At 37.8% G+C, this 15,218-nt stretch overlaps 1 protein-coding gene across 5 annotated transcripts in view; it reads right to left on the reverse strand.

Annotated features, from left to right (window-relative positions):
* Positions 1 to 1,700, reverse strand: part of LOC103354952 (insulin gene enhancer protein ISL-3) — a 4,686-nt gene extending 2,986 nt beyond the window's left edge. For 4 of the 5 annotated variants that reach the window (XM_008278566.1, XM_008278564.1, XM_008278565.1 and 1 more), the window contains exons 1-3: positions 1,619 to 1,700; positions 1,007 to 1,196; positions 364 to 626 (exon numbers count right to left, since the gene is read on the reverse strand). In XM_008278566.1, the coding sequence (XP_008276788.1) occupies positions 364 to 626; positions 1,007 to 1,196; positions 1,619 to 1,676 (511 nt within the window). In that variant the 5' untranslated portion in view covers positions 1,677 to 1,700. Of the gene's footprint in view, positions 1 to 363; positions 627 to 1,006; positions 1,197 to 1,618 lie in introns of those variants that run through there. The other variant, XM_008278567.1, reaches the window with a different exon arrangement.
* Between the last annotated feature and the right edge of the window lie 13,518 nt (positions 1,701 to 15,218).

Below are 15,218 nucleotides of genomic sequence, written 5' to 3' on the forward strand. Positions count from 1 at the left end.
ACACACACACACACACACACACACACACACACACCAAGCTTGACCACAAAGAAAATGATCAGCATGCAGAGGATGGACAAAGAAAAAGATACCAAAGTTTGACGGTCTTAATTTTGTTTTTTAATCCAACGTACCCATAAAAGTCTATCTTTTTTCTAACACACATTTACTTTTATATATTTAGGAGATTATTTTTTCATACATGTCTTAAATGGCTTTATTTTTAAGGATTATAGCTTTATAATTCACTGCGTTAAATTTTAAATTTTTGTGATCCTATAAAGCATTCCAATAAAAAAATAAATAGGAAGCTAATAATAATAATAATAATAATAATAATAATAATAATAATAATAATCTGACCTGCCAGGTGCAGCGGTCTGTTGGAGTGGATGTGTCCGGGGCTGATGGGGCTCCCCGCAGAGCTCCTCTCCAGCAGCAGGCTGTGGTCCGCCCGGCACAGCAGCTCCTCTTCCCGCAAGGAGAACTCGTCTCCCGGCAGCAGTTGCCTGCTGCACACCGAGCACCGAAAACACTCGATGTGGTACACGTTATCCCGAGCTCTCATCACCAAATCGCTGCTGCTGAATCCCAGGTTGCATTTTGCGCATTTTATTCCAAACAGCCTGGAAATGGAGAAAGAATTAGAAAAAAATAAAATCTGTGAGGAAATGTAAGAAATAGTAAGACAGAGAAAACTTCAGTAGAGTCAGAGATGTAAGTTTTAGACAGTGTTAGTTTTATGTTGTTGTTTTGTTTGTTTGAATTGATGACAAAATGGAGCTGTGTGAATTTTTTCATTTATGTCAAATCCACTGTTAAACTTCAACTGTGTTATAAACGTTTTTTTTTTTCCTGCTTTTTTTGTGCGTATTTTTTACCCAAATTTGTTTTTAATTTAAATCTTCACAATATAATTCTCATGCTAAATAAATCCATCCAACTTCACATTTATAAACACAAATTTTAATTCAACTTATAAAGGGAATGCTTTCCAAACTCCTACCTTACATAATCTCTTTTGCAATAGGTTTTTCCGTCCCGGACGAAGCAAGTGCACGTCTCATCCAGGTACTGGCTGCACTCTGCGCACTTGAGGCAGGCTGCATGCCACTCCAGGTCGGGAGAGACTCTCAGTATGTACTGGTCATGGATCTGACTTCCACATCCTACACACATCGCGAATCCTGGCTTCTCTGCAAAGAGCCGCGCACAGCCTTGTCAGCACAGACTGAACATGCAGCCGAGAGAACATCACGAACAGCTGCAGCATAAAGTCATTTGTTTTTCTCTTTTTTATATATCTATAGTGAGCTCCTCTTTTTTTCTCTTCTTTTTGCAGACTGGACAACCCTTCAACCTTTGCAGTTATGTAACATCTAGAGACTTTAGCCAATAATCATAAAGCAAAAAAAAAAAAAAAAAAAAACACACAGACTTGTTTCGTTACTATAAAGCTCCTTCAATGCGCACAACCGTAGAAATAACACTGCGCAATATTATTAAGAAATAGACTTGAGCAATCGGTGCACTGATCTATGCGACGAAAATAAAAATCTGCCACTTAAAAAAAGAAAGAAAGAAAAGAAGTTGTCGGAACAGCTCGGCTCATACTTACTTTTGGAATGATCCCCCATATCACCCAAGAAAGAAGAGCTGAAAATAATATCCACCATACAGGACGGCTGAAGGGGATTGTGGTAGATGCAGAAAAGATGTGAGGAGATGACTGGCCCTTCGGCTGCCTCCCTGATAACTTGTGTCTCTCCGGACTGGAGGGGGCCGAAGAGGCTGCAGGGTCCCCACCACGCTCTGCTCGTGACGTCATCACGTCGACACCGAATTCGCCAATCGCCCTGCTGCACCCCCCCACCCCCCACCCCCCCACCCTGGAAATCATAGATGTGTATGGATGACAAAAGCCTCAGAATGCAGATGTTGATATGTTGTTTGCTCTCATAAAGATAAAAAAAAAATAATAATAAAAAATGACTTCAGTTTGCAGTTGATATAAACTGCAGGTGGTGGCATCATTATTATCATCTAACAACATAAAAAGAAGAAAAAAAAATCCCAGAGCTGTCTGTTTAGTTAAACTAGCTCACACATTACAATTTTTCTTATTTAAATAAGCTTATCATCGAATATAAGGTAATATGTGGTTCTAATTCCAAATGATCACATGCATAGATCGTTCAAGTGTCTTGCACTGATTCACACAGATAAGAAATGACTCTGAATGCTCCCTTATTCTAACACGTTCATATGGCTTCCAGTGATTTTAAATCAACTATTTTAATATCAGTTTTTCAGCAGGTCTCAACATCATCTCCCATAGTAAGATGGGAAAATAACTTTGTTGGTCTTAGACAAGTGAGGGGAAAAACAATGCAGATAACCGTCTTGACCTTTTAAAAATGTGTACTTAAACCATAAAAATGAATTCTTGCACTTGTTTTTTTTTTTCTACATAAATCCAGCAAAGCTGAGGACAGTTTACAAGCTCCTCCGCTCAGTCAGGCCTTGCTCATCTATTCGAGAACGAGGCCATCTACTGGAGTCAAGTCAGAACTACATCCACTGAAGGGAGGAGGGGGAGCTGGTTGTTCCTAGAAGAGCTCAACGTGCAGCAGATTGGACCAACAATAATTTGATCTATGAATCTAGCAGCATGTTTATACAAAAATTAAAGCTCTGAACAAAAATAAATTAAATATATGTGATTTTCCACAGGTCCTTGTTAGATAAACCTGCTGGAACAGACATGTTATTTGGACACCAAATCACTTTGAAATCAGAACACCAATCTTGTTTAACTTTATCAAAACACATTTGTTGTTGTTGTTGTTGTTACTGTTGTTTTCTTTTTTTGTCTTGATTGTATGTGTCTTCATACAGTCTGAGTCTCTCTTTTTATGTCAGTTCTGAACATCTAATAGAAATGCATAGAATTCCAAAAGACATTTTTCTTGACACTAAAGATGCAACCAACATATTCTTACTGTAACATCAGACTGAAGATCTGCAAAAGCCATTCCTCCCTTAAAATAATATTACTCATTTCAAAAGCCACAAACCAATTTACAACTGTGATTTTATTGGTCCAAGGCAGCTTATGACCCCGTGACTCTTTGCTCACAGGCTGAGAGAGCAGCCATACAACAGTACATAAGAGGAGGATCTGAGGCAGACAAGGTGAGCAGGTTAATCACCAGTCAGCCACTGTGAGCGTAGGGTCAAAACATGGTCAAATCAGGATCCAGTGCTGTGTTTTATATCCCTCTACTGTGACTTACATGTGTGTTGAGGCACTGAATATAGGTCATGTGTCGTAAACAGTTATTGAGTATTTCAACTCATCAAAAGCAAACTCTAAATGCAATGCATTACGTAACTACCAGCCAAATACATAACATAAATATATATGTGACTCATTTTGAATTGATTTTTCAACACAGCAGGTTTCAGATGATTATTGCCACCATCTGGATGCATCACAACATCACAGCAGCTCACCAGTATCCACGATAGTCTGACAGATCGCTTAATTTTGTGAAAATTTTCTTAAATTAAATGACATAAATATGCAATCACTTGTCATCTTGTTTGCTTTAACCAGCTGTTTTGGTGGGACTGTGGGTTTTTTCCAAAGTTGGATTGTTTGTTTGCACTTTAGTGTTGATGAAGTATTTGTTGTTGTCACTGCAGCAAGACATAATGATCTCAGTGTGTTGTGTGTTAACAGTCTACAACAAAACAATAAAGTGGTAATGTTATAACTTCATCTCAAATTTAACACTGAACAGTGGATTTCTGCTGCCAGCAACTAAAATATGCAAGGAATACTGGTGTCCATGTTTACTGATGGACACTTTGTATGTTTTGTTTGTTTATTGAAATTAAGTTAGAATTCATACTGAATTTCTAAGATAAAAGATTATAATGGGCAATTATAATCTGTAGCACATATTTTAAGACAACTGCAAAAACTGGTACTTCTGATATGTAAAAAGCAGCCCTACTATATAATTTGGTTGCTTTTGTTATTACTTGTTGATAAATCTGTTGTTCTGCCCAACGAAGTTTAATGTGAAGTCACTTTAACTTCACACACATCTGTGCCGGAGCTTTTACTTTGAAAAGGTGAGTACAGTGATATGTAAGTTGTCAGCGTCAAAGTGAAGTTTCTCCTTCTTGTCATACACATACATGTCATGGAATGGAAAAACTACATCTTGTAGAAAATAAATAAATAATAATTAGCATCTGTGATTTTAGAAAGTATGGATGTAATCGAGGTTAGCTGCAAAAAGATGGAAATTTTTACTTTTGGTTAAAGGCAGCTTTTCATTTGTCTTGCAATATCTAGTCTTGGTTTAAAGAAATGTAATTACAAACATTAAAAAGTTCACAAAGAACAATTTGTAAAAGTTGTTGGCTAAAGTCTGATTTGATAAATGCAGTCTCACTCAGAGGAAAAAGAGTTCTGCTTTAGTCTGATACACGTGTCTAGCAAAGTGCTCGGGCAGACATAATGTTAGATATTCAGATATAGAATTTATTATGCATATTGGATTTTGCATCTCAATGTTCTTATACATCTGAAAGTCCTTTGTTCCTCTTTATAAGTGGCCTCATTTTGTAATCTGTGATTGTTCAATAGAACTGTCAGCTTGCAGATCTAATGGCGTTTCAATTGAATTAGGCTGCATTGAACCACATCTTAGGTATTTTAATACAGGTCACATTGATCTTTATTTCTAGGTAAGGCTTTATTCTGTACAGGTATTAGAGTAATGTGTCGTATGTGATTAATTCATTGTGGCTGACCCAACAGAATCCGTCGCTTTAAATTACTACGGATATGATGTGCTTCAGAGAGCGCAGTATCATATTTAAGCCATTTATTTATTATTGTGAAGGAGGCTTGAATATAATCGAAATTTAAGGCAGATATTTTTTTTAAAACCAGGCTTAACAGTACCCCTGTATGTGCTTTTTACATAACCTCCTCACCTTGCCCTAAGAGAGCTCATTACAACCATTACTTAGACTTTTATAGGCCCAGTCACTGTCACGAAAGATCTGCGAGGGTTTTCTGAGCCAAATGCTTCTCAATCTCCTCCCCAGAGGGTCTCCTAAGGTGGACGTGGCAACTATTTCAGACATCGCTGAGGTCAAATCCCGAGACACTTTCGTCAGCGCCGTGTGTGCCGGTGAGGCTCGTGTTGTGATAAATGCAGTAAGTGCAGTAAATAATAATAATAATGCTAAACGTGGAGAGGATTAAGGAAAGAAAGACCAACCACATGGAAAAGAGATTCCACTTTACCCAGCTCTCTGCTCTAAGGTTACTGCAGCCAGTTTGCTTGCCAAGGATAAGTTAGAACTCAATATTATGAAAAGTCATTATCATAATAAAGTGTAGACAGAGCCAGATTAATTCTATAGAAGCATGCATCATGTGTGGTGCATTTAATCATTCAATAAAGCTTTTGGCAGAGTTTTGGTCGCGATGTCTGTAGCTTATTTATTATGGTGTATGGTGCGTAGAATTTCCCACAATGTGGAGCCAGAGCAATGAAATTCTGGAAGCTGACTAAAGCGTTATGTGTGCTCTTTGTTGGGCCAGTGCTGCGGGTCAAAGGTTAAGTTTACCAGCGTTTCATATACAGCGGCAGGAAATGTCACATGCGGCATCATTGTTTGTGACCTGTTAATGACTGCGAGATCTGGCCCAGCCATCCTAGTTGTCAGTCTGGCATAAAAGCCTCCCAGAAGAATCTCTAATCACAGTTTGATGGGGCCCATTAACCTCATGAAATATATATGTGTGACTGAACTCATCCACTTAAACTTTGGCAAGAGCCAAATGTTCTTGTTTGGAATTCAAGGGGGGCATTCCTGGGCTGCATTACTGAACTTTTCACAGTGACTCGTTTTTTTTCTGAAGCGTTTTAGGGTTCTATGGCATTTTGCCTCCATTGTCAGACCTATAAGTAATTTACTACGGGCATCCCTTCAAACTCCCCGAGCTTGTTTCAGTTGACATTGTGCCAGTTTGTATATATCTGCTGGAGGATCTTTATTTTTTTATTTTTTCAAATTAGCCAAACTCACAATAAAAAAAAAAAAAATTAAAAAAATTAAAAGTGATTGTGCAATTTTTTGGAAAATTAAAAGCATGTTCTATTTTGGATGTGCTGCATAATGTTTATGAGAGGTGTAAATAATTAGGGGGAAAACATTCCTGTTGTTGTTTTCATCACGTCTTTCATGTCAGAGATGAAAAACGTATCTGAGACCAGGCTTGGAACACGTATACAGCTGGTTGAGAAATATAGTCGGTGATACAAGCTTGATTTGTTCATTTATGGCCCTTCAACGCTGTTAAAAAGAAGCACATGGTAGAATGTGCAGTTTGGTGTATATTTGCAGCAGAAGAAGAAGAAATTGCATAAGAACATGCATCTTTAGGACACGTGGTCTCAGAGGGAATCAAAGCTTAACCCTTACCTCAGCTGATAGCTTATAATTTTGCATTTATTGAGGAGGATTTGATGTTGCTGTAGGCACTGTGCTTTTTGGTGCCTTTGTGCTTGACTGAATGTGTTTCTCTTCTTTGCGTGTGTTGTTGTTGTTGTGTAGAAGCTGGCTTCGTCCCCGATGTCGTGTGGGTCAGCCAGATGGTGTTGGTTTTGTGAATCATTAAACCCCTGAACACTTTGTTTGTCTCTCATCACGGAATAAATACAAATATTTTGGAGTAAAAACATTTTAAAGGACAGAACATGCAAAGCACATTTTGACTTTCATATTAACTTTATGATCACCAATTTTTGTAGATTTAGTTCAGATTTAACCACGATCCATAACCATATCCTTTATGATAACAACAGTAGAGCATATTCTTCTCAACTGAATAAAAACCAATAAAACCCACAAAAATCCACGAACACTGCCATTAATATTTCCTCTAAAATGAACATTATAGGCATGTGTGCAAATGTCACTGCCTGCATGACTGCAATGTGTGCAGTAAGTGTGTTTAATCGTTCTAATTTAACATGTTTAAACAAGTTTATTTGGACATTTCTGCTCCTGAGACACTCCTGCAACATTTTAACTTCCTTAAATGTAGTTAATGGCTGGTTTAAAGATGTTGAATGATTTACCAGAACCAATACTGACTTGTCTTTAAGTGCTTTAAGTCCACTCTTATGTCTGGAGTCAGCCAAAAGTGAATTTAATACAAGCACTCAAGTTCTAAGATATTAAAAATGTGTAAACAGATATCTTCTCAAATCATTTTCAATGACTTAAAGACTACAATTCAGGTATTATTTTTCACATAATCATGTTGTATTTCACAATAAATAATTTTTAACTGCAGTGATGTTTTGTCTGACTGCACAGATATTTATTTTGTGACAAGTCCCCAAAAATGCCACTGTGAGAAAAAAATTAAATTAAAAAATCCCATCCTCATGCAAGCGAGGCCGTTCTGAGAGGGGAACCATGTTGCAGATTTATAATTCATAATTCTTCAGAGTTAATGCAGTATTCACATGATAATTAGTATTAATTTTTGATTGGTGCCTGAGGGCAGCTCTGCATTGTTGGGGGGAAGAACCTGTGCCATTATTACCTTATTAGTGTAACTGTCAGCCGCCTGTTTTATTTTACAAATGCACATCTTGTATTTTATTATCAGCCACTCTCATCAGCGCAGAGCAGGCGTCCTAGTGCTTCCCAGCACCTTTAATGAGAAGCTGCGTCACATAAACGAGGCAGGAAGCATTTCTGTTTGGACCAGTCAAAACAGTGCTATCACTGAGTGTGTGACACCTCAACACAACTGACTGTAAAAGAAAATGCATCTTATGTATAAACATTTATACATTTCTGATGTATGAGGAAGCTAGTTTAATGATTATGTTTTACTACTGACAGATGTATTTTTAATACCGGTTCAGTTCAGTTTGCAGAAACGGTTCCAACGTAACCTGTATTTTTGTGTGTTTAAGTATAACACAGTGCAAGAATGCAGAATCTTATGGTTGTTTATACCCACTTTTTTAAAGCAGTAATTCTTATGAATTTGACGTAAAGTGCATATGTGCAAAAAATATGTGAAATACACTATTAAAAAAAAGGAATTCTGCAAAAAAAATGCAAAACTGTCAAAATGTTTGGCAAAAAAATAATGGCAAATACATATTTGTTTTTAAAAATGGGTGTTTTTGCTGATAAATACTGCTAAAATACTGTTAAAAAATGCAGTCAAACCTTGTAAAATAATATATTATACTTGTGAAAATGCAGGGTTTTAATGGGGCCCTTATTCACATTTAAAGCCTTGTTTGTTTAATTTTTGTTTTAGTTTTTTTATGGTGAACATGATAAACTTTACCAGTTTATTATTTGTAATTTAACAAAATAGGGAAAATCTGTAAAATGTTTTTTTTAAACCCAATAAAGTCTTAAATAAATCAAGAATGTTCAATAACATTCCTGTTTTACAGTGTCGTCTCTTCATATGAGCAATACGTGAATTAATTTATTACATGATTCTTATGGTTTTTATTGCTTGAAATTAATAGCAATTATTCTTATAACTGATTTATCCTGTGAGTCATTTTTCATGCAGCAAAGCCAAACATTCTCTGGCTCCAATATCTGAGATATCACTTCCAGGATAGTAAACTAAATGTCACGGAGCTTTGGGGTGTCTGAAGTCTTTTAGATTTATGAAACTTTAATGGGGAGTTTTACTACTTGATTAAGAGAAAAAATAATAAAATTAGCAGCAAACTAATTTACAATAAAAAATAATCGTACTCGGCTTTAACCTGGAGACAAAGTGTTCTGAATGTGGACGGGTAAGTTAGGTAATTCAGCACAAATGTACAGCTGTCCTGGATTTAATCGTTTGCCGTGTCGTCTCTCTGCTTACTGACCAGCTGATAAACTTAGCTGTGTCACAATCTGCCTGTTTTGTAAAGCACTCATGTTCTCACACCTGAGGGAAGCTTTTCTGTGTGAAGGAAGAGGTTTCAGCATCACTTTGGGGTATTTTATCAACAGGACAGCAGGTGCACGACTCCCTGACCTGCTCCCTCCACCAGCTGTGTGTGTGACTGTGTGTCTGTGAGCATGTTGAGACCAAATGGCAGACAGCCAGAGCTCTGGGAAAACTGACCGAGCTTGGCAAATCGACTGGTGACTCCAGTGAATCAAAAGCTGCCCGCTGCTGCCTCAGTCGGCTTCTTTCCAGAGGAAACTTTGAAAAGCTGTTTGTATGCAGCTGGATACTGAAGGCAGAGGGGCGTGCTCTTCTTTTCTCTCTCTCTCTCTCTCTCAAGTGAAAAAAGGCCCTCTGGATTGACAGCGCCTTTCATACTGTATTATCCGGCCCGGCTTTTAACTCCAGGAGAACTGTGTTCACAAATTGATGCTCTGCTCCTCTGGGGCTGTAGCTGAAACATTAAATTGTACTGAAATATTCATATGTGAGTGCATTTAGCTGAGAGCAATTGATGTGCGACTCCCCAGAGGCCCGATGGAAATGCTGCAGGGCCCCAGCACACGCTGGCAGACACCCTGAGCTCCGGCCAGGACAGTGATTGTGATTTAGCCGAGGATACCAAGTCTGGCTGAGTTGAAGGCTTCTGTATTCAGGATATCAGTGGCCTGAGACGCAACAAAATATGTGGCTTGTGGTGTCACAAACCGTTGGGCAACTTGAGGGATATCTGGAATTTTATGACAGCTAAAAAATATGGAGAAATAAAAAAGAGCAATTTATCAGTCAAGCATTTCTACTCTCAGTTTGTAGAAATCATTCACTGGTGTAAAAAAAAAAAATCCGCATTATGTGATTTAACTTGTCTAACAGAAAAACCACAATATTCCACAGTGGAAACTTTTACTGTTGTTGTGCAACATTTCAGAAAGTGGATTCTACAGCCAACTAGGATTACATCTTTACTAGTTATAGTAAGATGCATTATGAATTTATTTTGTGTATTCTTTACACACTGGCTATAAATGTCATTTTAATAGTCGATGTATTTTCTAAGTTATCCCATAAATATTCACAACATGTATTGCACTATAAATACAGAATATGCTTTTCACAGGACTGAACTTAAATTTGCACAGTGTGCACTCACGTCTCTTATAAGTATATAAATGGTTGGCCTGATTGTTTGTGCATTTGCTGCAGAAGCAGCGCACTGAATAAGAATATGTACATGACCTTAACAGGATTTGGAAACATGTTTAAATTGTGGTAACCATTTCCCTGAAGAGTTGTGCTTTGTATTCAAAAATGTTTGCTAATTCACCCCTTTGTGTAGTCAGTCATGCATAGGTTCATACTTACATACTGGATTTGCTGAATTAATTTTGATGTTAGCTGGATTACTTTATTCACTTCTGTGGAGCACACAGCGATGTGTCCCATGTCCCAGAGGACCGAGTCAGTGGAGTCCTCATGTTTATCACATGACTAACTCCCTACAACTTCTTCTGACTGCGTATAAGACATGCAGGAGAAAATGAGTTGCCTATATTTATTTTGCTGCTGTTTTCTTTGGCTTTAAAAAAAAAACCTATAAAAAGCCAAAGAACTGCAAATGCAGATCTGTCTCGAGAATTTGTTTCTGACTTTATTTCTGTTCATAGTTTACTACAAACAGTTTAATAATTTATAACGTCCCTCCAGAGGATTGAAGTGATTGAGCTTGGTCACTCAGTGGGTCGTGTTTCTACTTCTGTTCTTGTTTTTTCTATCGTTGACCCACTTTTTACCCAAAGATGCATAACAAGCATCTGACGGGAGGACACCAGATGAAAATTGTTTTATGGAAATGCAAAAAAAAAAAAAAAAAAGGTAGAATCTTCTGTAGCCATGACAACGGTCTCTTGAGTGGATTTCTTCCACCACGTGAACCTCTGGATCCTGTGCACTTAAGAAGTATGTTTCAAAAAGAGAACCTGAGAAGCTTTTTAAAGAACGATGTATAATTTATTTGTATTTTTCTCCTGCTTCAGAGCCTCTTGAAGGAGTGTCCTGTGTGAGACGTGTTCTGAATCTGTCAGACCGCAGCAGTAATGCAGCCGTATTCCCCACGTCTACGTGTTCTCAATGAGATTTACCCTTTTTTAATATATACCCAGCTGTTCGGTGTCATAGGGCTGTGTTCAAAATCTCTTCAGCCCACTTAAAAAGAAATTACATTATAAACAAAACCACTTTGCTGTTGTTCCCATGAATCACAAAATGCCTTCTAAAAAAAACCAAATGCTGTATGCCAGCTTAGTTTAATGGTAAAAATGTTCATAGATCAGATATTCCAGTAGTTTATTTCACATGACAATGCCTAATTGTTATTTTTAAAAATGATTTAAGCTTGTTGTCATTCTGTTGAAAGTTTAGTCAGAGAATATTTGGTCATATATTTGGTTCAGACAATTGACAGGCATCCAGAGGCACCCATCCCCTAAATGTCTGACAGTTTTTCTTTTTAAGGAGGCATAATATGTTTGCATGTTTATAAGAAGCCAGAAGTATAAATTATTGGATGACTTTGCAGCAATTTGTCCAGTTTTCAGGCAGCTGACATTGTTGACGGTCCCTGATTGATATATGACCCAGCAGTGATTAGTGCTGCTCGGTTTTACGTCTAACAAACAACCAATAAAAATTTACCAAAAACATTTGTAGAAAAGTAGCACTATTAAACATTAAACAGACAGTAACTAGTTTTGGCCACTTGGGTTAAAACCACAGACTGTGTTTAAAGACAGATGAAAGGACTGCCTGCGTGGAGTTCCCATGTTCTCCACATGCAGCGTGGGTTCTCTCCGGGTTCTCCAGCTTCCTCCCACACAGTCCAAAAACATGTTGAGGTTAATTGGTGATTCTAAATTGTTCGTAGGTGTGAATGTGAGTGTGCTTGTTGTCTGTCTCTGAGTGTAGCCCTGTGATAGACTGGTGACCTGTCCAGGGTGTCCCCTGTCTTCACCCTAAGCCAGCGGGGATAGACTCCAGTCTCCCTACGGCCCTAGTGAGGATTAAGCGGTGTATAGATAGTGGATGGATGGATGAAAGGACTGCTCCTCATATGTGAAGCAAAAATACTTGAATCACACTTGGTCATAAACACCACATCCTTCATATTAACAGATAGGAAATATTGCTTAACATGTTGACAAAAGTTCAACTATTCTGAACCTTGGTTTTTTTCTTATTTTATTTTTCTTATTAGATATTATTTTTTATTTGATGCTTTAAGGAAACGATGTTGGATTGTCCCCAGACAGTAACTTCCAGAGCTGAAAAATAAAGACAATGTCCAAGTGACAAAAACTACACTTCCTCAAATGACCACTGGAGGCTGATTTCAAAAACGAGTCAATCCCCATAGACATCCATGTTAAAATGTACTAGTTTACAGCAGAAATAAATATATTTACAGTCAGGTACAAAAAGCGGTTTTAGTCACTACAGCTTACATACCTGTTCATGAAAGCTGCATGGAAGGTGGCTTTTTATATTACTCACCCAGCTGAGCTGTATTAAGGATTGAAGTTGCGTTGGTGAGGGTTGATGGTTTTGACAGAGGTGGGTGCCGTCAGGTGCCCTGCTCAGCTCCACTCATGCTCCACCTCGGGCTCATCTTTGGAATAGCTGGTAGGAATCAAGCACTGCCAAGACGGTGACAGCTAGAGCCAACACACTAAGATTGTGCTTGATGATCTGTTTTTGCCTAGAAAGGTTCCTAATCAAGAGAAATGACCCAGAAGTATTCATGTGGAAAGTGTAATAACAGCTAGCAACATTCTCTAAATGTTTATTTCCTTTAGCATATGATCCACAGGTCTGTCCTTCACTAAAGGAAAGAAAATAACACCGCCCCAAGTGCTGCACCATCCATACCCAAGACAACCACATCTACCATACTGTGATTATACAGGCTGGTGTAAGGACAGTTGGACTGTTTATTCTTATGGTCTCATAAATTTTCTTTCACATCTTTTTATGACTTAAAGACATTTTCAATTGAGATCAAAAAAAAAAAAGTGTTTAGGGAAATGCATGGGATGTGACTATCTGACTCCAACGTAAGCTTTAAAAGTGCTCTTCTGATGCACCAGATGTCAAGAAGAAGAAGGGTTTGTCCATCTTTATGTACAGTCAGTGGTTATCCAGTTATATGGTTTACATTCTACAATGGAAACAAGTGACAAACACTAAGATTAATTTTCTATTTGGTTGATGAAGTTGCTATTTTAACATCTAGAACTGAACAGTCAAACAAATGTAAAGCCAATATTCTCTTTCTTTCTGCTTTTGGTTTCTACCAACTCCTGAAGCAACTATCTATTTTTATATTTAGCTGATAAATGTTTGACTAATGTAGTTGCTAATTTTAAATAAGGTATGAGAACGGCAAGAGTGAAACAAATAGTTAAGCACAAACCAAAAACACCAAGTTGATATACCCATAAGACATAACTACAAAGGTGAGTGATGATTTTTTGTGAGTTTCTTCATTACAAGAGATCCATTGTTAATAATAATGACTCTTTAAATTCATTGCAGAGGTTATGGACATGCTTGCTCTTCTGAAAGCAGGTTCACATCAGTTCCATCTCAACCCAACTCTCACAAGCAGTTATGTGGAGGTCTAAATCAAGGTGAAATTAAAACTTAATACACTGACCCAGATGACATAACTTAGTACCACAGTCATGCATGCCTCTCTCTCATCACAGTAGGGCTGACGCAGCTTGTGCAGTTAAGACATCATAGAAAGAGAAGTTGTAGACTGCAGAAATAAAGTGCTTTAGGGTTTGTGGATATGGATCCTGCTACAAAGTTCCTTCAGTTGGGATCATATTCACCATCCCTGCTGAAGTTAAGTGTGCTGTCTCAAAATACTACAATCTGCAGCTTGTAAAGTAAAAAAAGAAAGCATCAAGCTGATTTAATTTATTTTAAGATTTTAAATTTCCTTGTTGATGTCTTCTTGATCTGGACACTGCACCTTTTGTTGGAATTTATGAATTAAAACAGCTTAAACTGGAAACTTCAGTAAACTCTGTCTTCCATACCTGCAGGGTGTTTTATTAAGGGTTTGGATATTTAAGACAGTTATCAGTACCAAAGTCTTACATTACAAAAGAGTCACTAGATGTAAATCTCATCTCGGAGGTTATTGGTTTTCCTTTGTTAATGAGAATGAAAACAATGGTCATGTAATGTTAATGCAGTTAAAGTGACTCCCTCTGTGCCATTATTAAAACATTTCAATTATTAAGTGTCTAATGGTCACTGTTAATTCACTTAGCTTCCTGTGAGTGTGACAGGGACCGTACCTCTGGTTTCGTTTGGAGAGGTCCCAAAAGCAATTTACTTCTTAGCATGTCTCCTACAGGTCTGCTCGGTGTCCCTGCCCGTCAAAACTCAGCACTTAAGTCACAGCGACCCGGCATGATGCATATTGACAAACTGGGTTCGTATGAATCATTTAGACACACCTTTCGTTTAGTTGTGAAGGAATTAAACATGTTTTATCTGTAGTTATTAACGAAATTTACTTCCTCACAGATGCCTTTACAAATAACTCCTCACCGAGCGCCTCTGCTCAGGGTGGAGCTGGAAATCGACCCGTATGAGTTATTTCCTTCTTTTACATGGCTGGTTGAGCTGGAAGGGGTTTAGATTAGAGGCGCAGCACCTCCACTTGAGACATTAATACCAAGGCAGCTGTGACAGATAGAGGCCAGGCCAGCGTTTGGCACCCATATTCAACAGGATTCCTTTGTGTGTGCTGAGAGCCAAGCAGATCATTACTTATTTACTTGTTCCATGGCACGCGATAGGCATTGTTGTTTTTGTAAACTAGATTGATGTGATGGCTCTAGTATAAGCTAGGAGGTTGCAGATCCAGGTTATCAGCTTACATTGCAGTGGCGCTTCAAAAAAAAAAACACCATAGTTGACTGCTGAACCTTCTCCCACAGTTGGCTGGCATTTCAAAATAAAATGTTTGGGTTTTTTTCCTTTCGGTGGAGCACTTTTCTTATTTTATTTAAGAATTTTCTGCTTTTAGGCCTGAGATGTTTGAAGAAATTCTTGCTTTTACTTGAATTTAGCAAATATTTAAACAATAATTTTCTTATTAGTTCCAAGCAAACTTCCCAAA

Source organism: Stegastes partitus, unplaced genomic scaffold (assembly GCF_000690725.1).
Source record: "Stegastes partitus isolate 25-593 unplaced genomic scaffold, Stegastes_partitus-1.0.2 Scaffold127, whole genome shotgun sequence".
NCBI lineage: Eukaryota > Metazoa > Chordata > Actinopteri > Pomacentridae > Stegastes > Stegastes partitus.